The sequence below is a fragment of the Callorhinchus milii genome, unplaced genomic scaffold (genome assembly GCF_018977255.1).
Source record: "Callorhinchus milii isolate IMCB2004 unplaced genomic scaffold, IMCB_Cmil_1.0 Scaffold8, whole genome shotgun sequence".
NCBI lineage: Eukaryota > Metazoa > Chordata > Chondrichthyes > Chimaeriformes > Callorhinchidae > Callorhinchus > Callorhinchus milii.
The window spans coordinates 12,672,552-12,696,305 of NW_024704749.1; the positions used below are offsets into that span (position 1 = coordinate 12,672,552).

At 43.4% G+C, this 23,754-nt stretch overlaps 1 protein-coding gene across 3 annotated transcripts in view; it reads right to left on the reverse strand.

Moving 5' to 3' along the window:
* Window positions 1–1,130: 1,130 nt before the first annotated feature.
* The window catches only part of galnt9 (polypeptide N-acetylgalactosaminyltransferase 9), a 51,452-nt gene continuing 28,828 nt past the window's right edge, over window positions 1,131–23,754 (reverse strand). The window contains exons 7-12 of one of the 3 annotated variants that reach the window (XM_007901760.2): window positions 14,890–15,075; window positions 14,182–14,319; window positions 11,634–11,729; window positions 2,883–3,050; window positions 2,354–2,531; window positions 1,131–1,160 (exon numbers count right to left, since the gene is read on the reverse strand). In XM_007901760.2, the coding sequence (XP_007899951.1) occupies window positions 2,385–2,531; window positions 2,883–3,050; window positions 11,634–11,729; window positions 14,182–14,319; window positions 14,890–15,075 (735 nt within the window). In that variant the 3' untranslated portion in view covers window positions 1,131–1,160; window positions 2,354–2,384. Of the gene's footprint in view, window positions 1,173–2,083; window positions 2,532–2,882; window positions 3,051–11,633; window positions 11,730–14,181; window positions 14,320–14,889; window positions 15,076–23,754 lie in introns of those variants that run through there. The other 2 variants (XM_042337814.1, XM_007901759.2) reach the window with 2 other exon arrangements.

Genomic DNA, 23,754 nt, shown 5'->3' on the forward strand with positions numbered 1-23,754 from the left:
TGCTGTACAGAGTTCTCCCATTGGGGGCCGTGGCTGCTCCAATATTCGATGCAGGAAAAATCAAGGTAAAAGTTGATCTGAGTCACGTGTGGGACATTGTAGTGACTTGTCAATCAGCTGAAAAAGCTGTAAAACCTTTTACAGCCAATCTGAGGCCACGGGTTGCATAGCGAGCTTGAATCTCAGGCAACTCTGTTTGTGAGTCTCCTTTAAACTCTCTTGCTTCACCTTGCTTGTAAATAGGCATGAGGACTGACTATTGGTCTCTCTGCCATCCATCCGTTCATTGGCAAAGATGAAGTTATTTAATAGACATATTTTACACCCTTGCTTTGGGAACCAAAGAACCAATGTGTTAGGAGGAGTAGCGTGATCACAGATCACTATCACTGTCACTCCCACACAACAAAAAAATCAATTGGGCTCCTTCTTAATATTAAACCCCCGGCTGCCCACTTGTCTTTAGCATTACAGAAATGCTGAACATTGAAGCATGGAATGGTGACATTTACATAGTAAATTTAAATTAAACCTGTTGCCTACTTTCACTTCGTAGAATTTATTTTTCACATTTGCTCAAACAAATACTGACAAATAGCTTGTGAGCTTTAAAGTTGGTGAAATTTTAAGAACCTAGTTAACCTGTGTCACTCTAGCTAGCACAGACTGTCTGGGCTAGCGAGAATAGTTTTATTAATGTGGTTCCTGATTAGTGAAGAAGCCATATGCAAAGTGTGGTGTATTAGAGAGTGCTAGAATGAGGGAATACATGACAAATTATCTTCACAAGGCCAGCTGTATATTTTGAGGGTACAACAAGAGGAATTGAGCTGACGATCTGGGTGCCCACCCTGTGGGAGATGGCCTGTCTGTTCCATGGGCAACTCTGAAGCGTAGTTTAGCACCAACTGACATACACTGTTTAAGTCTTCACTTTCCCAATTTCACAGGCAACTGGAGGAAAGGTGAAATATGTTACAAGCCCACTTTGAAGTCTAGATGATGAGGCTCTTAACCATCTTGATTGCCATTTCCTCTTTGGCTGGTGAATTGGAACTCTCAGCTGGAATGAGCATTCGAGTGACTCAAAATGTACATACGCATAATCCAAATCCAATTTAGGAGCGGCTCAAGGCAGCAGCAAATGTGATCTCGAGTCCCTTGTCAACCAGCAACACAGCAAAGAAATACAGAGAAACACTGCCTTAGACTAAAATAAAATCAAGTCCATTCTCACACAATCATAGTAATAATCCTTGTATTTGATATAGTGCCTTATCATATCTTTGAGACGTCTCAAAGCGCTTCACAGAATATATTGTAAAGTGAATTAACGGTTTAATTTGTGGGCAAAATGTAATAATATCATAACATTTAGCTTACAGTACCTCTACTTGTATCTTACAGTTTCAACTCCTAGACCATTTTAGATCCTCTACACTGAGCCTCATCAGCACATCAAGGTCCTCTGGGAAACAGAAACCTGCAGACGGATCTCCAGCTCTGATCATTGTAAGTATTTCTTTTCACTTCTAGACTATAGCCTTTGAGTGTAATTAGGATAGATCATTTGTTCGGGTGATGTCAGTAATGACCTGGGCCTTGGTTGTCTATCAATGCTTTCTTGAGCCTGACTTGACTCAGTCCTGGTTTCAGGTGTGTGCTGCCGAGGCTGTTGGTGTCTGAGTGTGAAGGAGATCATTGAGGAGGAACCTGATGGCTTTTGGTGTTTGCAAGCTGAGTTTATAAAGAAATGAACGTGTGCAGTATTTGGGATTTAAGTGGCATTGACAGTGATTTGTGGTGGGTGTTGGCTTTGTTTGATTCCATTACTGTTGGTTTACTTCTATACTAAAAGGACACATTATTTAGAAGATCAAAGAAATTTCTCACNTTTTTTTTAACTGGAACCTGTATATTATTAATGATTGTGAATGCCTTGGTTGATTTCTGATTATGTGTATATGACGCCATTGCGAGAGATCCCCAGAGTTTGAAAGAGGGAAGAATTGAAAAGTCCTGAAAGCTTCTCCTCTCACAGCCTTTAGAATACATTTTCTAATAACTCAAAGCAATGACAGTCTTTCTTATAGCAGCATCCTTTAATTTACAATAGATTATTTCTGATGTATGACTTACAGTCTTCTGTTCAAATATATTAAATCAAACATGCTAAAGGGACTGGCTTGAAGTTGTAGGTGAAAAAAGGCACATCATAATTTCTCAGCTAATTCTGTGCATCTGTCAGAAATGTTCAAATGAACCAAGAGACTACTGTTTTTGAGTGGGAGCCACTGTGTGGTGGTTTGGTTTTGTGTCAAAATGGCAAGTGGAAGAAGATATACAAAGGTACCATGGAATCCAGCCAATCGCGTCCCCTGCAGTCAATGCTTGACGTGTTTTATCCAGTTTCTTATTACCCACTTTTGACCAGAGCATTTCTGCACGGCAAGTCTCAGGCCAAAGTTTGCATCTTTCCACATCTCTACTTCCAAGCAGCGGCCAGTGTCTCTGTTGATAATTGGTCCGTTCTGTAACAGAAAGCATAGCAAGGTGTCGACAGCTTTCTCTACAAGCTCTTTGTGCACAGGGGTCGAGGGGATCAGGGCAGTGAGGTGCTGGTGAAAATACCAATGCTGGAGAATGAATGGGACATGCTTCTACTAATACAAAAAACCTTGCATTTGATACAGTGATTTTCACATCTGGTGGGTGGAATGCCGTCTTAAACACGTCCCAGGATACGCTGTAAAGTGTTAAACTGATAGCCATTGTCCCCTCACCCACTTTGCCATTGCTCGTGTCAACCCCACCACTGTGAAGTACTCAAGACATCCCACACCCTACGTGAAGGGTGCTGTATAAATGTCTGTATGTTGTACCTGTGTAAAATCCCACAGCTTCTGCTTGGGTCTTGAAACCTCTTCACATTTCCTGAGATTTGGGGGTTTGCTCCGTCCGTCATCTATGAGACATTTGGTGTCGGGTAGGAAGGTGATTGAGCCGAGGGCCCCAAGCTGCAGTAGCCCTTCTGTGGTGTAACGTACCAGCTGAAAATCAGGTTCAGTTGTTATCATTCTAACATCCTGCTTTCAATGTTACTGATTCTCAGCAAACCTCAATAAACATTGTCAGTGTTATAATAATAATAATAATATAATAATCCTTGCATTTGATATAGCGCTTTTCATGTCGGGAGGATGTCCCAAAGCGCTTCACAGAACACACTGTAAAGTGAATTGACTGTATATTTGTGGGCGAACGCGGCAGCCAATTGCGCACAGCAATGTCCCACAAACAGTCGTAGATTGAAAATGACCAATTTATTATTGTTTTTGGTTTTGGAGGATTATTATTAGGCTCTGTGTGGAGTAAGGAAACTTGCCCAAGGTTTTGCCCTCTGCCTGGAATTGAACTCAGGTCTCTCACTTGCAAAGCGAGTGCTCTAACCACTGAGCTACAGGACTCCACATCTTCACTGCAGTGCAAACTCTTTAAAAGCCAACCTTTTAATTTCTGAGAAATGTCGTTTTTCAGTGAATACAGTGAGATTTTATTACAAGTCGCAGTTTATTACGGAGGTCTGAAATTACCATTTGGTCTTAGCCTGTGAGACTGTTTTGTCCTAAGATTTAAGGGCTGCGCAGAATTTGGCAAATTCTTAAATCTGCTCTTCGTTTAGAAGCAGGTTTCTTGCAGTTTCTGGATGAGACCACATTGAAGAATTTTCCACAATTCTGACCCATGTTAAATGTTAAAACAAAATGGCTCCACAGGCTAAGATAAGTGCAGTAGGGTTTTCTCTGTTGATGGCTTTGGTGTCTCCCAGAGCTGTGGGGGGGGGGGTGATGTGTCACAATCTGATATTCCCACGTGGGCAGCCTCAATTAATGCATCAATCAACACATTGTTTAATATATCAAATCCGGTTGTGACCTAACTGTCTGACATTGGAGCCATATTGACCGAGGATTTGAACAGGAATCCCAAAAAACAATATCTCCAAACGTCTGTGCTGCCAGTGAGTGACAGAGCCCTGCTGCACTGGCCCCACATCAGTCTGTTTTAATGGAACTTATACACCAATGCCCAAGAATGTGAAACTAAAAGCACTACTTTGAAAGGCAACCATTTTACTTTTCGATTATTGTCAAATATTTGTTGTCAAATAAATAACACAGATAAAGGAGTTAAATTGCAATTTTGCACCTCCTGCATCTTGTAGCCAGTGAAACTGAATGTTCAGGAGTCAATCTGACTTTCAGTCACCTTGTTACTCAAAGGAAATACACAGTGTTGAATATTTTCTGTTCAGCGCATTTATAATGCAGTGATACAATAATCCTTGCATTTGATATAGCGAGTTATCATGTCTCAAAGTGCTTCACAGGAATTACTGTAAAGTATAGTGCCTGGATTTGGAGGCAAACACAACAGCCAGGAGGTGAATGATGATTTTTTATCTGGGAGATTGTTAGCCAGTACACCGAGAGAATCTATTCTCTTTGCCAATAGCATTAGGGGATCTTTAACAGATTGGCCATCTCCCCTGTTGCCTGCTATCTGTGAACGTTAATGGTAACTAGTGATTGAGCAGTGTTTGACAGTAGGGGATTATCTTGCGTTTGGTGTACTTTCTGAACAGTAACACATTGGAGAGAACTGATCCTTATAAAGCCATCCTCATATACAACAATCCAACCCTTGGCGCCCAGCAACAAACCAGAGCTTTAATTTAAACATCAGTGGTTGTAATCAACACATACACTTCACGACTGCAGCTAATCTCCAACACGTAATTAACACATAACCCTGTTGAAGTGATTGGGTTGAGACTGTTCACTGACTGCTGGAATTTAATGAGATCTATAAAGGTAAATTGAAGGAGTGATGTAACCCTCCCTGTGAGGGAAGAACATTCCCCTTGACTAGGCTCCTTTCAAGACCCCGTAGAAATCCAAATTTGACTGTAAAGTGGACTGACAGAGGGACTGAGTGGAAAGTTGACAGCTGAGCAATATTACAGGGTGGGGCAAAATTAGCACCAAGTGAGATAGCAAGAACACAGAATCAACATCATAATGCACCTGGATCCAACCCTCAATGATCCTTAATATTAGTCAGCAAGCTAAGTTTTAATAATGGACTTTACAAGTATATCTCCAAGATTCTCTACATAGACATTTGGTACTATTTACCATGTATTATTGCCTGCTAACTATCCAGTTCTTTGTATTAATTTTCGGTGCAGTCTACTAGGGAAGAGAATCAACATGCCACAATGGGAATCTAACATGCTTCCTCATTCTTCAACCTTGCGGATTTGTATAGTGCCTTTCACGTCGAGAGGAAGTCCCAAGGCACTGGACAATCAGCGCTTTGGACCCAAGCTGGGGTCGGGATCGGGAGGGTAGAGGGTAGTGGGGAAACGAGGGTGACCGAAAGCACTGTCAAAGAGGAGGGTCTTAAGACGAGTCTTGAAGGAAGCAAAGGAGGGTGCGAGGCAGAGGGACTGCGGGATGGAGTTGCAGAGGGTGGGAGCTGTATGGCAGAAGGCCCGCCTGCCAATGGTGGGGTGGGTGAGGCCGGGGACATGAAGCAGCCCAGCAGGTTGGTAGGGGTTTAGAAGTTCACAGAGGTAGCGGAGAGTAAGGCCATGGAGGGCTTTGAAGGTGAGGACCAGGATCTTGAACTGTATCCTTTTGTGTGATGGGAAACCAGTGGAGTCGGGCAAGGATGGGGGTGATAGGTCGAGGAGCCTGGTGTGGAAGAGGACATGGGCTGCAGAGTTCTGGATGATCAGCAGCCTATGGAGAGAGGAGTTGGGGAGGCCGACAAGCAGGGAATTTGCATAGTCGAGCCTGGATGTTATGAATGCATGTATGAGGGCCTCGGGCTTGTTGACGTTCAACTGTAGAAAGTTAGCTTTCATCCAGGACTTGATGTCTGACAGACATTCTCTCAGGACAGCAGTGGTTCTGGAGTCAAGTGTGGAAGCAGAGAGATAGAGGAACATGTAACGACACATGTGCCAGTTTCTCTGGGTCTCTGAGACACGGGGATCCTCAACTGCTGACATGAAAGTTTGTTCATTATTCTTTTATGGTGCTGTTCTGCTTGTTGTTTTGAAGAGCAAATTCTGTCAGTGGAATGATGGAAACCGAACATCTGGCTTTGGGGCTTCTTTAAAAAGGCCACATGTGGTACAAAAGATCAGGAGAGGGTGAGAGAGAGCAGGAGGGAGAGGGACAATGAGAGACTCAATGTATCACCTCCTCAGGAGTGAGCTGAAATGATCAGACCGATTGGAAGAAAACCTCATGTATGTTTGAAGCAAATGAAAGCTGTAACCTCCTGGTGGGAGGCTGATAGAAACTCTCCTCAGGAATTATTCATACGAGAATGCAATTAATCCAAATAGTACAAACTCATCCTTATCAGGGTTCACATGCCAACACATTATGCAATTGGTGCAGTTTAATATGAATACCAGCTAATGGCACTCTCAGTAAGGAACAGGATTTAGACATTTAATCATATGAGCCTAAGAGTGTATACTATCTGTCTGGGGAACGGAGGAAAAACAAAAATGATCAGAATCCCAATAAACAACAGTGTGACCACTAATGCCAGATTGAGAGATTTCCCAGAGTAGAAACCAATTAAAATCTCGATTTTTCCGCTCCCATCTTTTGGATTGCACTTGGATAAGTTGCCTTTACTCTCACTATAGCCTCTATCACAACAACAACAATGTATACATATGGTCCTTTCACTTCTGGACGACCTCTCTTAAGAATGTGGAGTGTTTTACTTTAAATGACGACAGATGACGAGTATTTTACAGTATTGAAAAGGGAACTGGATAGACACTTGAAGATGAATAACATTAAAGTCATGGGGAAAGGGTGAGTGATTTCGCCCACGTGGAGTCGATTCACTTTACAGCATATTCTGTGAAGCGCTTGAGACGTCTCAAAGATGTGATAAGGCGCTATGTCAAATGCAAGGATTATTATTATTAATGGGAGTGGATAGCTCCATTGATGTGAAGAATAGCTTCCTTCTGTGCTGTGAACTCCAAGTGCCTCTAAAACGTGGCATTTGCGACATTCCCATTCGAATGATGAGCTGTTTCTATAGGGGCAGAATAAAGGCAACCTGTGATTCAGGGCAACAGAAGATGACAGCCCAGTCACAGCAGTTGTCAGATCAATGAGATCGTGCATCATATAGTCCAGCCCAAAGCAAAGGCCCGAGAGAGTTGCTCCAAAAGCAACCTGAGAGTTAGGGGCAAATAGTTCCAGGGGAAAGGATCGATGAGCAGTAAACTGAATTACAGCCCTAAATCTGACTAACACGACACAACAAGAATTTGTGTTCTGGGAACCACAGTTAGGCTCTGCCAGGCTGAGTATCAGGAGAGCTCAGATGTTTAGTGTTCTGGTTATTAAGTTACATGTTAAGTGAAATGTTGTAAAGCATAGGAATCTTTTTCACTGTTAGCTTGAGTTTCACTCAATCCTGCTTAACTGTACATCGCTTCAGGGCACCTTTGTTCAAGTGTGCAGCACAATTGTAGCCTTAGGAAATTGAGATCTCTGCTTTTGTTTGTTCTTATTTAAAGCAAATGCACTGTTCTGGAGAGTGACCAACCTTCACAGAATCTGCAGGATTGTCGGGCAACAACAAACATTCTTTGTGTGAGGAGCCGGATGATTGAGAGCTTTTGAATCACAGATATAGTTATATACAAGGTACGCACTCAGTTTCTTTACACAGAAGAAGTTCACAGTATTGAGTATTTTCTGTTCAGCACTGTTATAGCACAGTGATATAATAATTCTTGCATTTGATATAGCGCCTTATCGTATCAAAACATCTCAAAGCGCTTCACAGTAATCGCTGTAATAGTGTAGTGACTGTGTATTTCGTAGGTGAAGAATGGAGTCCTGTAGCTCAGTGGTTACAGCGCTCGCCTTGCAAGCGAGACACCTGGGTTCAATTCCAGGCAGAGGGCGAAACCTTGAGCAAGTTTCCTTACCACACGCCTAATAATAATCCCCCCAAAAAACAAAACAATAATAAATTGGTCATTTTCAATCCACGACTGTTTGTGGGACATTGCTGTGCGCAATTGGCTGCCGCGTTTCGACCACAAATATACAGTCAAATCACTTCACAGTCTATTCTGTGAAGCGCTTTGAGACGTCGAGAAGAGGTGAAAAGCGCTATATCAAATGCAAGGATTATTATTATTTATGTAATATGCAACCAATCTTTAACTTCCACTTGAACAGACCGATATGAGGTGGGCTTTGAGACATCTCCTGGTGTGAAAGGCTCTGTATAAATTGTTGTTATCTTGAAAGGTGGTGAATTGTTTGGCAGCTGATCTTTCGGCGTTGATCGTGGAGAGAGTTTGTGGTGATGGTGGTGGTTGTGGAGGTAATCTCACTGGTTTAAATAATTTATAGATGAGGCAGTGCTACTGGATGACGTGGCCCGTTAATAATTTACTGACCTTCTTTGTAAGATTAAATAGGCATCCATTATGCGAGGGTTTATTTCAGAGTTAAATCTTACTGTACACCCGAACACTTTACAGTGTCGTTTCTTTTATTTGCCAAACCCGGGACCTGCCTCAAAACCTCAACAATAAATCAGGTTTGCCTTTCCCAACTGCTCTGCTACATCGCTCTTATTACAATCATCCTCACACTCAATATGGCACCTACAGCATCTGAAAGCACTTCTCAGGCGACCACTGTGAACGAACTTGCCAAGTTTCCACATGGTCTTTTGAGTTGAAATATGACATGGAAAGCACAATAGGAGCAACACGTTAGAGGAAAGCTACTCCAGAGATACACAAGCAAAGGTCAGATTCACCTCATTGTGTAACATACATGTGTACTTGCCTTGTGAAAATGCCTATAATGTGAACAAAGACGACATGCTATTGAAGCTCTGGGTGGTGGTGCAGATGATCCAAGGGGACAAGTGGGCCACCAGCTGTTATACAAAGTTCACCTGACACTTTATGTTTGATATGAATTGGAAATACTTTGTTTGATATCTTGTAGGATTTGTATGAAGCCTCAGCAAATCTACTGGGATTTTGTGCACTGCGTTTGATGAGGTGAAATCAGTGCTTTCCTGTTCACTTTCCTTTCACTGTAACAATGGCCTGAAAGCAAGAGAATGCCTGCTACATATTATTTTCACCTTTGATTCCTTCTCAATATAATCTAAATTTTTCTTCCAACAAAGCACAAACAAAACGCTTATACATACACATATACATCACACACGCAGTGTTATTTACTGAGCTGGCAATAAAGCTTGTCATTCTCTTGCATATTACCAGCTATATGTTCAGGAGCCAATGAACCTGAACAAAATGCCTGTATCTTAAATTCAGAGCTCCTATTTATATGTGAAACGCTCTGGGACTCACCAACCTGGAAAAATTAAAGAGGGGATTGGTTTGGTGGCAACTGACAGGATACTGGCTGGTCAGAGAGACACCCGTCTGGGTGTGAGCTGCACTGGGGAATTGAAAATCCTTTTATACATCCCATCAATAAATTGCCTTGTGCAATTGGCTGCCGCATTTCACCCACAAAATACAGTCACTACACTTCACAGTTTATCCTGTGAGGCGCCTTGAGATGTCTCGAAGATGTGATAAGGCGCTATAATTAAAGATCCCAGAAAACTAGGCGTTGCTGAAGTGCAACACAGTCCTGGATTTGGCCACGGTCCTGAGCGCCATAAACCTGGTTTCCTGGCGTGAAACGTTGCTCATCTGGTCTCTCTGTAAATCCCGTCTCCATCAAACGTTCATGGCCCGAACATAAGCACAGGGAGGAGTGGAAAGAGCAGATTGTAGGCAGTGCCAACAAGCCCCCATTGAAATTGTTTACCCACGGCAGGAGGGGTGAAGGATCTGATGGGTTAAAATATCAGATCATTATATTAGTATTATTTATTATTCAGTGTGCTGCCCCCCAACCAGCCTGTCAATCACACTGTCATGGTGGAACAGTGCAGGCAGATTGAGATTCACAGTCACTCAGGCTGATTTTACTGCTGGTGGTGGGGTGGGTATTGCTAAATTGGATCAGACTTTAAAACTGTACCTCCGTTTGTCGTGGCTAGAAATGGCAGAGGTCGCTGCACGAGGACTGAGTGCTTAACAGCACAAAACATCAACAAACAGAATATCATCACTGGGATGAGAGAGACTGCACCATGCATGGGAGAACTCTAATTACAAGCTTAACCAAGCTTAATTGCAGGATCATGAATTTCACTGTCACTGCCAAGGCATTGGATTTCCGCCATGTGTCAGTATGCAATAACATGGATTTGAAATCACAAGAACGCAATAGGACATAGGAAGTTGCTTCTCCTCTCTAACCTCCTCCATCATACACATGGCTCATGTACTCCACCCTCCCTGCCTGCTGCATCCCTCTATAGTTTTACTCCCTGAGTATCTATCCAAGGTAATCAACTAGTATCAATTGATGGCTTTTAGCCCCATTACTGAGTACCTGATTGAGGGTGAAGCCTGTAGATCACAGTAGATTATAACCTCTAAGATCTTATAGCTTGTACTTCATGAGTCTGTGGACAGAGTCTGTGGATAACCAGTTCAGTAAGGACTGTCCAGTGCTGAGAGACAGGGCTGATTTTCAATGTCCAGTAAATCTCGAGTAGCTTTTCAGGGTTTAAGTGAATCACTGCCCTCAGCACACAAGTTATTTTGATTCCCTACAAGTTGTTTTGTCTCTTGTAACAACCAGGTATCACACAAGCAAAGCCCTGAGAATGAGGAAACTACAGCAGTCAAAGTAGATAAATAGTGTGGATCAAATAAATACTGTAGAGCATTCTGAGGCTACAAAGAAAGGGAAATACACTGAGGTACACAGTTCCCATGGCTACAAGCTTCTATCAGGATTTGTTACTTACAAAAAATGAAATAATCTGTAGATTAGGAGAACCAGGCTCTGCACTTTCTGTTTGAAGTCTTCCCCCCAAACTAACGTACCTCTGTCACCTAGAGAGGAACCGAGAGCCTTGACCTCAGCTCTGAGATGTATTTGTCAATGTGTATTATAACAGAAACGATACTGAAGCAAACAACAAGCTTCCTCCTTCAATACAAAGCTTTCCTCTTTCCATTTTATATTCTCTTTGAGGTTTCCCTCCCCACCCCCTTCCCATTGCTCCTCATTTTCTGTTGCAGATACAGTTATGCAGATTTCCCTTGGAACATACGCTGGTTAGTCTCTGTTTTCATGACCATAGTGATAAGAGGCCAGTTTCTCTTTGGGATTTGGACTGTGTATGACGGTTTGAGAAGCTTGCAGATGACTAATTTGTACGTGTACACACATGCACATACACAGAAGCCTGTTCCTTAGTAAGTACCTTAGTACGTAGTTCCTTACAGCGCTTTGGGACGTCCTCCCGACGTGAAAGGCTGTTGTTGTTGTAAGTGGTTTCTGACCACTAGCAAGCTATATAGAGAATCCCAGGCTGGTAACTGTTGCCTCATTTTGATCTTTATGAAAGGGAAGATTTAAGTAAAAAATCATCTGACAGAGTGTTAGGCCTACCTGGGAGGTCATCCCATGACATGGGTACAGAATAGCTTTGTCATCTTCCTCAGAGCCTTGGTCCAAGCAGTACCCACTGGCCTTGTTGTTCCGCACCTGTTGGACAAAATAAACGTTATATAATTCTTACAGTCAATAATCCATGCATTTGATACAGCACCTCATCACATTGACAGAACGTCTCAAAGCTTCTCACAGAATTTTATGGTAAAGTGTAGTGACTGCATATTTGAGGGTGAATTCCAGTGACGAGTATTATAATTTATTATTACAGTTCTGGCTGAGTCTTTGCTTTAATTAGTACATCAGCATCATTCACAAGTCTGTCAACAGTGCACTAGAAGAGGTGAAAAGGGACTGCGTTTGTCACAGTAAATCTACATGTAAAGGCAGAAGTGCAAAATGTTCTGAAAGAAACCTGAGGAGAATGAACAGCAGAGACTTTCCTGGGGTTATTGTTGGGGATGCTGCTCTCCCAACAAACTGTGGCTGCTTGACATCTTCCTCAGATTGCCGAACACAGTCAGACAACAGAAGTTCAGTCAAGGCTCTTCTTCTCTTCACAGCCATTGGCTACTCTCAGGACGTTAGCTTTTCATTTACAAGAAGATTAAACCTGTCCACAGTTCTCCAGCACAAAGCCATGACACAACGCTTCTGTGCCTCCAGTGCTTATTGTTATTTTTAGAGTTTACGTACCAGAGAAGATGACAGTGGAACTGGCACGTGCAACTCCCAGCAAGATTAGCAATTAAATAACATGATGTTAACACGTCCACCAATAACTGCAGTAATGACACGGCACATTATTTAATAATAATCCTTACATTTCCTTATATTTATTTTATATTTTACATTTACATTTATTTCAAACAAGATTGGGAAAAAAGAAAAAACAGTGTTTTTATTAAAGTGATTGTGAATAATTGGAGTGCAGAGGAGCCATTCCATTTGTAGGTAAACGACAACAACAAGATAACATTTGTATAGCGCCTTTCACGTCGGGAGGACGTCCCAAGGCGCTGGATAGTGTACAGCATTTCAGACCCGAGCTGGGGTTGGGGGGGTAAGGGAGGGGAGGGGAAGGGGGATGGCCGATGGCATGGTCGAAGAGGAGGGAATGGGCGGGTTGGTAGGGGGTTAGGAGGTCGCAGAGGTAGGGTGGGACGAGGCTATGGAGGGCTTTGTATGTGAGGACCAGGATCTTGAACTGGATCCTCTGAAGGATAGAGAGCCGGTGGAGTCGGGCGAGAGTGGGGGAGATGGGGTCACAGAGTTTGGTGCGGGAGAGGACACGGCCTAAAGTATCTGGAATGGAATTAAGGCTGCTCTGTGACCCAGGATTAGCCAAAGGCTCCTCATTCTGAATGTGGTGGAGATTGAGTGCTGTCCTGATAAGAATGTACGGTGAGAAGCAGGGAAATCACTACAGACGGGTGCAATAAGCCTCTGAATATTCTGCAGGGAAATTAAATACATTGCCTGCATCGCCTGATCGTTTTATACCTTCAGGCGAAACTCAGGCATGCTGGCCAGACATTTACACCAACTTCACAAATTATTGATTCACTTCATCAACCATTGCCCTCTGAGCAGAGGGAAAGTCAAAACTTTCTCTAAAAAAGGAGAACAAGGCAGTGAAGTATGGCTTTCATAGACACAGTGTTTGGGATTTTATTTCAACCAAAAGCGTTTGAAGGAGTCACTGCTTCACAAGACAGGTTTGGATGAAGAAAACCCTTTGGCCCATTTGACCTCATCCCTCCAGAATACCCACTCTGCTGTCCTTCAATTGCATCATCAAACTGTTTCTCAAATGAGTCCCAATGTTCTAGGCTCAGACACCCTCGTCACTGTCCCATTCATTATCAAGGAATAGGTTCTGTTAAACTTATAGCTTTGACTGATTAGGTGATCGCTTTCTATTGCGTAACGGTGGCGAGAGCTTGTTAGAACTGAGCAGGAAGGAAGGTGTTTTGGGCTAAACACATTCACGCCTGATTGTAAGCATTACGATCCTGTGTATCAATCAAATGGAGTTATTAGCCTACATCCCATGATGTGAAATCCAGACTGGTTGGCCAAGCTGCCCCAGACACAGCCCAGACCATCTGATACTGTAACAAGTGACAGGAAGTGTACCATTTGTTTTGCTGGAGCATCCAAAGGTAACAAAGTAAAGGGGAAAATTGTCTTCCATTTCAAGGCGCTAGAATACAAGATTGCGAGCAATTTAACATTTTTCCAGTGGGTTAGAGACTTGTCAATCTGCATAAAATGCTTAAACAAGCAATTTATGATGTGAGTACCAAGCCTGCTCTCCCTCAGCCAAGTTATTCTCCTTCAAGACTTACTGTCTTCAGGCTCTAATGATCATTTTAGAAAGAAAACTGTGCAGATGGGGTGGCTGGGGGCACAGTGCAGGAATGTTCTGGTGAGCCATAGAGCTAGGATGTGAGTCAATGGCTAATCTTGGCAGATCATTTAAGCCTAAATAAAACATGTTGACAGTGGGGAGTTGGCACCTTGGACCTGTGTTCTCAGTTACCTCTCCGTAGGTGATGGTGTTGTTGTAAATCCTCATTTCAGGGTAAACGTTGTCCAGATACCACTTGAAACTCCGACACTGGAGTTTATCTCGGAGATTGATTCTCTCTGACACGTCGCCAAAATCAACCCCAGGATTCTGTCAAAGTAACAAAGAAAGAAAATATTTATATAAAAGTGCCTCCCTCTCTCAGGCTTGTTTTTACATTTCACATGGACTTGATTTCTGTTTGGTGTTTCTCCCCACTCTGTCAGCATGAAGCCAAGACAAAAGATTCCCAAACTCTGCGCAGCCACTAGGATGTGCTGAAGAGCAGTTTGGGTGACATCCTCCCCAGAGGGACAGCTCCCTATGTCTTAGTTTCTCCTGCTGGGGGAGCTCTCGGTCTCAGAATCTCTCTACAGTTATTTCATTCTTTGCACTGTCATGAAAAATAAACATTCCTATTCTGTTTATACAAAGACATTTATAACGGAGCTTCCCCTGGGGGACCTTGAAGTGCTGACGCTCGTGCAGGAAGCCTGTGTTATGTATGGGAGTGTTTTCCACATCTCTTCTTAAGGCTGAGGGTTAGGGTTACGTGGTGAGCAGCTTGCAAATAAAGGGAAGTTTAATACCCTGTGAAAGAAGGTAACTATGTGACTGCCTGTGACTCAGAGACAATCTTAACTTCAGCTACCTGATAGTGACTGAACCCTCCACACTTACACTCATTGGGATATTCCATGCCATGTACACGTGGGACTTGAATTCATCCATCCAGACCTCTGCTGCTCGCAGGGAGTTTCTCTTTGCGTAGTAATCAATGTCATTGTTGTAAGGCTTCTTTGTACGTTCGATGTGAGCCACTCTGGAGCAAGGCAGGACCTCCATGCTGCCTCCGCACTGCCAGACCTGTGTGAGGAAGGGAGGGTTGAACGTCAAAAACATTGCTGTCTTACTGGCCGTGCTCTGGCTTTATACAACCACCTTACTACTAGACTCCAGTCTTAAAGTCAATACGGCGTCTGAAACCATCAGATCAGAAGACGCGAATAGTGCCCGCAAGATACACAAACGGTGACCCCAAGATACAAGCTTTGTTCCCAGAGAGCATTTGCCAGAGGTCAGCATTATGTGCTTCAGCACCAAACACAGCAAATCCTTCGCTCTTTCCATCCAAGAAGAACCTTTGTGAAGAGCTTACAGCAATCGCCAGAGGACATCTTAGCTGCAGCAAAAGCCGCCCAACCTGCCATAGATACTCGAGGGTGAGCCTGTCAATGTCATTCCGCATCACAATCCAGCTCCTTCACACTCACTTCACATCAGCTAATAGATATGTATCATAGGTTTTATCTGATCTAAACCATTATGTTTCAAGGAAAGCAAGGAGCCCTGGGACACAGAGATTCCTACACTGCATTAACTAGATAGGCTCGCTCGCTGAGGTTCATTTGTACCCATCACCTCGAGCCCAGGGCCCTGGTGGCTTACACTCCAGTAACTGTCTCAAACAAGCAGATCAGCATTCTCCACCAGGCATTTCGAGCTTTGTGGGGAGTGTGTAAGCAATAGTGACGTGCAGGAGAGTCCTGAAAGATTCCCACCAAAGTTCTCTACTCTGCCTGTCTGTGTCGGCAAGGCTTGACCACCAGCCAGCTCCTGTAAGCCTCAGTTCCCTCCCTTCCAATTGAATTTCTGTAGTGTCCAGGCACATTAAGATAATGTGGAGACTGAGTGAGGAATGGCTCAGTGAAAAGGGAGAGAGATAGAGAAGTAAAATGTGATTTGGTCCAAAGCTAAATGGCAGAACTTGGAGCCATCATAGGTATCATTTAGCCCAAAGACCAAGGTAGCTGCTGCCAACATCCATATGTGTGACCGAGACCCATTTTATTATAGAAACTCAGCATAAATCGGACAAATCAAGGCACCCTTGAGTTCCCAGCAGATTCAACTCATCTCGATTTCCTGAGGATTACTGTACATAACTCATAGAGACTGAGACAGATACAAGTTGGTACAAAAGCAACAGAGGATGAGTTCATGGCTGTGGTTAATCCTTGGATTCCAGGCATAGAAAGCTGCTAATAATGTAGTGTAGCCAAGAGCAGTAGGCATGTAAAATGCTCTGTAAAGAAGGACTGACATTCTGACCGCTCTGGGTCAATGCCAGAGACATGTGGCCTCCACATCAGATCTAGTGTGTCACATGTGGAGAGGAGCTCAACCAAGAGAGTTGCAAAGGCTGGTTGTAAAACCTGCTGGAGGTTAGGTATTCAATGTTGTCCCTTCATATTCGGGACAGTAGAGCCCGCAGAATGTATGCATTATGTATGGAGCAGGACAGTGGCAATCAGCTATAAAAGCTTTGCCCTTGGCATCCCATGACATTGGGGCATTCATTAAGGAGCAGTGTCTGGGTTCAGAGATTGGATTGCGAGTGCATAGATTGCTGCGTGTGTACTGTATTGATTGAATGGTTGTAGACACAGTGTATTGACTGAACTGCCTACAGGTTCTCAGAATAAATCAATGCACAAGAGCTCAGTGCTAGGGTGAGTCTGACGTCAACATACTAGCCATGCTTACAGAAATTGTGTCTTTCAATGTCCTTCAGCTGTGTCTTTCTCAAATGCCTCAAATATGGTTTGAGTCTAAATGGCGTGCGTTCTGGTAGCGGGAAATGTACAAAACACACCAGCTGTTTGTGGAACAAACCTGTGCAGAAAACCTGTGCTGCGTTTGCATACAAAATACATTGTCACTATACTTTACAGTAAAATCCCATGAAGTGCTTTGAGATGTCCTACTGATGTATCAAGGATTATTATACACAACAACTATTGGCTGGGAACCACTTGCCGATGCTCTGACATTGCAGGTCCTGTATCAAACGTGGGGGTTTTGATGACCTGCTGCTCTGAGGAGATGCCTATTTCTCGGGACTATCTATCTTGAATTAATTGGGTTCAATTCCAGATAGGGCAAAACCAAGTTTCCTTACTACACACACCTAATCATAATCCCTCCAAAACAAAACAATAATAAATTGGTCAGTTTCAATGCACAACTGTTTGTGGAACACTGCTGTGAGCAATTGGCTGCTGCGTTTCACCCACAAATATACAGTCAATTCACTTTACAGCATATTTTGTGAAGCGCTTTGAGACGTCTAGAAAACGTGAAAAGCGCTATATCAAATGCAAGGATTATTTTTTTTTTTTAATTATCTGCTTAAGAGTTAAATTACGTGGCAAGTCAACGATACCCACCCGAAATTCGGAAAGGTTAATGCCTTTTGATTAAAGTTGGGTTCTGAAAAAGTTCAGAATCTTTAATCTCTCCCTCGACGTTTATTGCCAGAGAAATATTGCTTGTCTGTCTTCAGATGGAGAATTCTCGCTGCAGAATGCACAGGTCGAATGTATAATGTGAAAGAATGGCTGAGATTCATCCCAATGACATCAGGGAAATATAATTTTAGCAATAAAACTGGAGATTAGATATTCAAGACTTTACATCTTTGAGCAATATAAGAGCCATTACTTGTCAAGAGTTTTAGAAAAGTCTCCTATTAATAATTGAGGTTTGGGATGCACTTTTACTTTTTTTAGCTTAGCTTTTAGTTGCCATGGTAACCCAATCTTTGCTAAGAGATCAGACAGCCAGGAGCCTGGAGCAGAGAATGGATGTGGGTGAGAGATGGTGCCTCCCCACCGACTGTCCAGATCATGGTCCCACTCTATCATTGCGGTATTGATTCGAGGGGGTATAGGAAGGACGGGTGTGGGGTATAAACACCAGCACAGACTGGGAGGACACAATAGTTTGTTTCCGGGCTGTTATCGCTTCATGTAATTCTAAGTAGCCATTGGTTCCATCTACCTCATGATTGAGGAGGCACGGGCTGGGCTGCTCTGCTATCGCTGAGGAGGGGAGAGTGTTTCCATCCAGTTTACCTTGGGTTATACCCACCCCCCCACCCACACACACACACACAGATACATTAACACACACACACTCCTTGTCCAAATTCACATCGATCAGCTGCTCATATCATTGTTAATAATAGCTATCCTTTCTACCCCACATCCGTGCCATGATCAATTCTTCCCCCACTTACACAACAACGCCCGGCTCCACCATTGTCTCACACCACAGGCCTCTGAAACCCTCATACATGCATTCATAACATCGAGGCTTGACTATGCAAACTCCTTGCTTGTCGGCCTTCCTAACTCCAGTCACTACACCTTATAGTAAGCGCTTTGAGACGTCCCTCCTGACGGAAATGGAGTCGTATCGAATGTAAGGATTATTTCTTATTACAACACTAACAGGCTTGAGCAGACACCTGGCAGTGCCTCTCACTGCTCCCAGGAGGTTAGGGAGGAGATTAAATTAAATCGGATAACAAATTCTGTTTTATGAATAATGGACCACTTACCTCATGGCTGTTTGTGGACAGCAAATTGGCTGCTGTATTCACCTACAAAAACGCAGTCACTACACTTCACAGAAAACCTTCTGAAGCTTATTGACACATCCCAGTGCTACATCAACTGCGGGGATTATTGTTATGCATTGGGTCCATTCAACTTGCTGCAACCTTCACTCCTGTTTTCAGTACAAAAATCTGAACTTTTAACAACCTGCTCAGAATACACAGTCACTGCTGTCCTACTACAGGAGCTGCAGAGTAATTTGTCTATAATACGTGGTGATTGTGTGGAGATGGGCTGGAGGTTGCCTCTCACACAGATCACATCAGTCAATTGGACCTCAGTGGGAAGTGGCCATTGAATTCATCGCATGGCTTCCCCTACCTGCCTCCTTTGGCAGACATTTATTTTCTGCCAAAAAAAATTTAATTTGTAATAAATCTCCTCCAATCCAGTACACATTGTACACAATAACAGAGAGATGGGCACCTTTTCAATTTCACCCTGAGGTTCAAATGACCTCCGAGATACACCAGTGAACGTCAAGCCCTGGAATAGGATTCTGCTGCCTTGTAACTGTTCCCATGTCCCTAAAGACTGTCTGCACAAGCACCCTGACTGTATCCTGACAGTGTATTAGTGTATTACCCCATTACTGTTAATTAATATTTAATAATACAATCGCATCTATTAGGTCAATGTCTCGTGACAGTTCACAGGGAATCACTGTGTATTCACTGTGGGGTAGACAATGTGCTACTTATTTTGTACACAGCAAAGTCCCACAAACAGAAAATATTATAATACCGCCTGGCAAGCACACTGCTTCTGAGCAAACTATGTGGGAAAGCAGGCAACTATACTGCACAATCTGGTGGCGCAAATCATTCTCAGTGCTCACAGGACTTTTAAGGCAGCGAGTACGATTCAAGTAACTGGGTGGAAAGGGCAGGCAGCTTGGCAGAAGACATTCAGCACCAGGTGTGTCATGTCCTTAGCCCCTGCCAACATGTGAACAATCACAAGAGATGTTCAAATGAAGTTCCTTCGGCCCATTTGGTCTCATCTTTTCAGAGACCCCACCCACTGCACTAGCAAGCTGTTCCTTAATGTGTCTTGTGTCCTGGCCACAACTACCCTTCCTGGTAGCACCTTCCAGCTGGTCACTAGGTTTAGGCACATCACTCTGAGCACTGAGACTTGACTCAATGTTGTAGGAGTTTTATTAAGAATCTTCAGCCCCTCTCCAGTCTCTGTCTGTCTAATGTTCGGTCTGAAACAACTCCTTTCAATTATTCATAACACGGCAGACTGCTGAAAATGAAGATAATCAAGCTGAGCCACAGTTAATGCTCATGGGAATATTTACAACTGTATATTCAGATGTTTAAAGGCAGTAGCTGTTCTCAATGCTTATTAGCAACCTAGCACTGTGGCGGAGTCAGAGCGTGGCACATTAACAGCTGGAAAAGTGGAAACTCAAACACCATTAAGGGAAGCCTAGCAGCTACAATGGTGCAGTGATTGACTTAAAACAATTCCTTACAGATTATCACAGGCTCAGTCCTGCTGTCAATGTAGCCTTTATCGTGGTGTCTCACAGCCCTCAGTCGCCTCATGTTAATCTAGTCTTTAACCTGATTTCCAATTCTCTTGCTTTACTTTGCTTTAGTTTAATATAAAAAAGGCCACAAATCTTTCTCCACCAGCTGTCAGCCTTTCTTCTCCTGCAGGTGTTTAAATCCCTTGTTTCTCTATTGGGGTAGGGTTGGTATTATTTATTAGGATTAAAGATCCTGGGCTGGGTGACCCCTTCCCCTTCTCCCCAGGACCGCAGCCACTGGACAGTCTTTAACACTGGCAGTCGTGCAGCTTATTCGTGAGCAAAAGAACTTTGCAGACTGTCCAATGTGAATTGAATTGTTCCACCATTATCTGCAGCTGTGAATTAAAAAATGGATTGCATTAAAATCTAAAAATGGCAAACCCGGACTGATATACCGGCAAGCGCAGGGTATAATCTCAGCCTAGAACCTTTCTACCCTGAGGTAAAGTGGAATAAATAATCCTCTCACTATTGTTCACCTCACCATCACTAGACTCTTTTTTCCATCTCAAACACGTAATGCAGTCCGTGCTGTTCAGTCCTGCGATGCTTCTCTGCCTGGGGAATGTTGTGTGTCAGGCTCGATTCCCAACAACACATGCACGCCACCATTCCTTCAGGCCTCCAGCTCTGTACTGCGCGGTGAATCAGGCATTGGCAAATCACAGAGCTTCAGTCTGTGGGAAAAGCATTGCAGGTACACGGCCTCCACTAGCTTTCTGAGTGGTTCAGATCAGACATTCTCAGGGCAGCCAGCTTGTGAGAGAAAATTAACCAAAGCTGAGAGGGTTCCAGTCAAATCTATATTTCATGGTTGGTTTGCAGACCATGAAATGTAAATAATTACTACAAGGAACTCTTAAATCAAGCTTTCAGCGTTGTTGGGGCTGCTGTTGTGCTTACACAGCCAATACACCCAGGTCGATTAAATAACTCAGCTGAAACTGCATCGTCAGCTATTTCCTGCAGCGCTTCACCAAAACCTGACATGAGATTCATGTAACACAATACACTCTGCATGTTACACTGTGTATGCCAGGCTACCCAACGTCTGCCCTCTGTGTCACACAGTATCTGCCCTCTGTGTCAAGCAACAACAACAACTTGCATTTAAAAAGCACCCTTCACGTGGGTAGCATCCCACAGTGCCTAGTTTGGGAGTGTTGGAGTGAGCACCCGTTGGGACTTTAATAATAATAATAATAATTCACCAACAAATGCAGTTTTATTTTAATGCCCTATTTATTTCAAATTACCCTGGTAAAAATGAGGTTGTGTGTGTAAAGGAGTGTGTGTTTTTGCTGGTTTGGGGCTGTGTGTCCTCTCTCGGCTCTCACTGCTCCTGGAGCTTTCAGCATCTGTAACTGCAGCAGGTGTGGCCAGGCCACCGGACAGGGCCTATTTCCCTCAGTGGGAGGAGGACACCTTTTATTGGATGATGTGCTTCAGAGAGCTTCTGGCTGCTTATCGACTGCTGAGCCCAGCTTATCGCAGCTCCCAGTCATAACAGGCTGTTTGCTTTTCATCATGTGTAATTTATCTCCTGCATTGCCACAATCACAGCAGACTATTTTCAATCTGTTTTTTTTACCGGATTATTTGCTGAGCTCTGCAGGCATTGGAGAGCTGTGTTCTCTGCTCTCCACGTCGGGGGTCTATTAAGTGTTTTTTTGTTTTGTTCAGAGTATGCAAAGTGATTAGGTTTTCCTTATCATTGTCACACTTGTGTACTGCCTCGCAACAAAAACAGGCAATTTTGGTCCTTTATCTCAAGCACTTTGATTCATCCTCGTACAGTACATAAATGTAAATTGTAATGTATCGTGGCCGCCATTATCTGCTTGTTGTATCCAGCCCGGATTTAGTTACTTCCTTGCCAATCCCTAGCAGTGTTAGGGATGAGGCGCTCTCAGGTGATTTGATATAAGCCACTGTATTAAATGCAAGTATAGTATTGCTTTCAGTAATTAAAAAAAGTCACATAATCTTTGCCCTGTTTAATTGACATCATTCATGAAGACAGTTTTACATAAGAGACCCAATCAGTCTTTAATTACAATGTTTAGGCTGACACTCCAACACAGAGCTGGGGGGAGCACTGCATTATCAGGTGCCATACTTCGGATGAGATATTAAACCGATGTTAAACAGGATAAGACATTAAACAGACATCTGCCTGTCCAGGTGACATTAAAAACCCCATGGCACTATATGAAAGGAGAAGGGAGTTTCTCCGGGATCCTAACCAAAAATCCACCCAGGTACAATTGATTATACACTTTGTGGCTGTTTGGGGCACTTTGTTGTACGTAAATTAGCCGCTAAGTTTGCCTACAAAATACACAGTCACTACACTTTACAGTCACTCTTGTGAAGTGCTATGAGATGTCCTCCTGACGTGAAAGCTACTGTATCAAATGCAAAGATTACTGTTATCATTAAACCAGGCCTGAAAGACCAGGTACATGCACATGGGGACCCAAAAACAAAGCAGAGAATCTGCTGTCATTCCAATTCCTTTGCTGGGAAAGCGCATGTAATAAGCATTGCTGCTTGTGACAAAGGGAAGTAAAGTGAGTCAGTCTCTGTCGGAGCTGTCCTATCAGAACCACCAAGAAACAGGACATTGCTCCCCCTTTCACTGCCGCCACCTGTTTACAAGGAGATGATCCTAATACACTGTAAGTGCCAGTACACGTGACTTGCTCTCTCTCACGCTCCTCTGCCGGGAATGAACTGACAAACAGCTAATGTTAAATGCAAAGGGATGGCCAAGGGGTAAAGACCAAGGGAAACGGTTGTGAGAAATGCAGTATTGTGTGCCTTTCATTTGCATCTGGTCAGCTGCAATGCCAGTCTCGCTCACTGTCTTAATAAACATAAGAGAGCTCCTGCTCCACACTGTGTTCAGATGGCAGCCTTTGCAATTGAAGGCTATTAATTACAGAGGGGTGACTTGGACAGCCAAGCCACATTACTGATAGATTCAGTGCAATAAACCGTGTCTCTAATGATCACCATTGATTTCAACTTCATTGTTTGGCCTCTGTATTTCCTTCTGACTGGCTTGTTCTCCTCCATGAGGTGGGGACTAGTGCTAGGCAGCCTGCAATGCCCCCGGCTGTTCAGCATTTGCCTGCAAAAGATTTCGGGGATGCCATCGTGGTACAGTTATGCCAAGTGACCTGTTTCAGTATTGTAGATTCTTAGCAAATCCTTCACATTAAAACAGAACTCACTCACCTACTTCCATGCACTTTATCAGAATACGTGATATAAATCCATTCAGACGAAACGTGTTTCAGGTCACACACCAGAAACATTGTTCAACACTCAAATCCTCTCAGAAATGAGCTCTCCCTTAAAGCTTACTAATGTGTGGCTATTAAAGGTGTTAATATTCTATATATCTCATTAGTACTGTGTCAGGATATCACTTTAAAGGCATAAATGTGAAGAAAGATGATTAATGTGCCGTGTGTTCCTGCTGTGATCTGCCACAGCATCCTGCCTTATAGGAAGATGTGGTTCAGTGCAGAG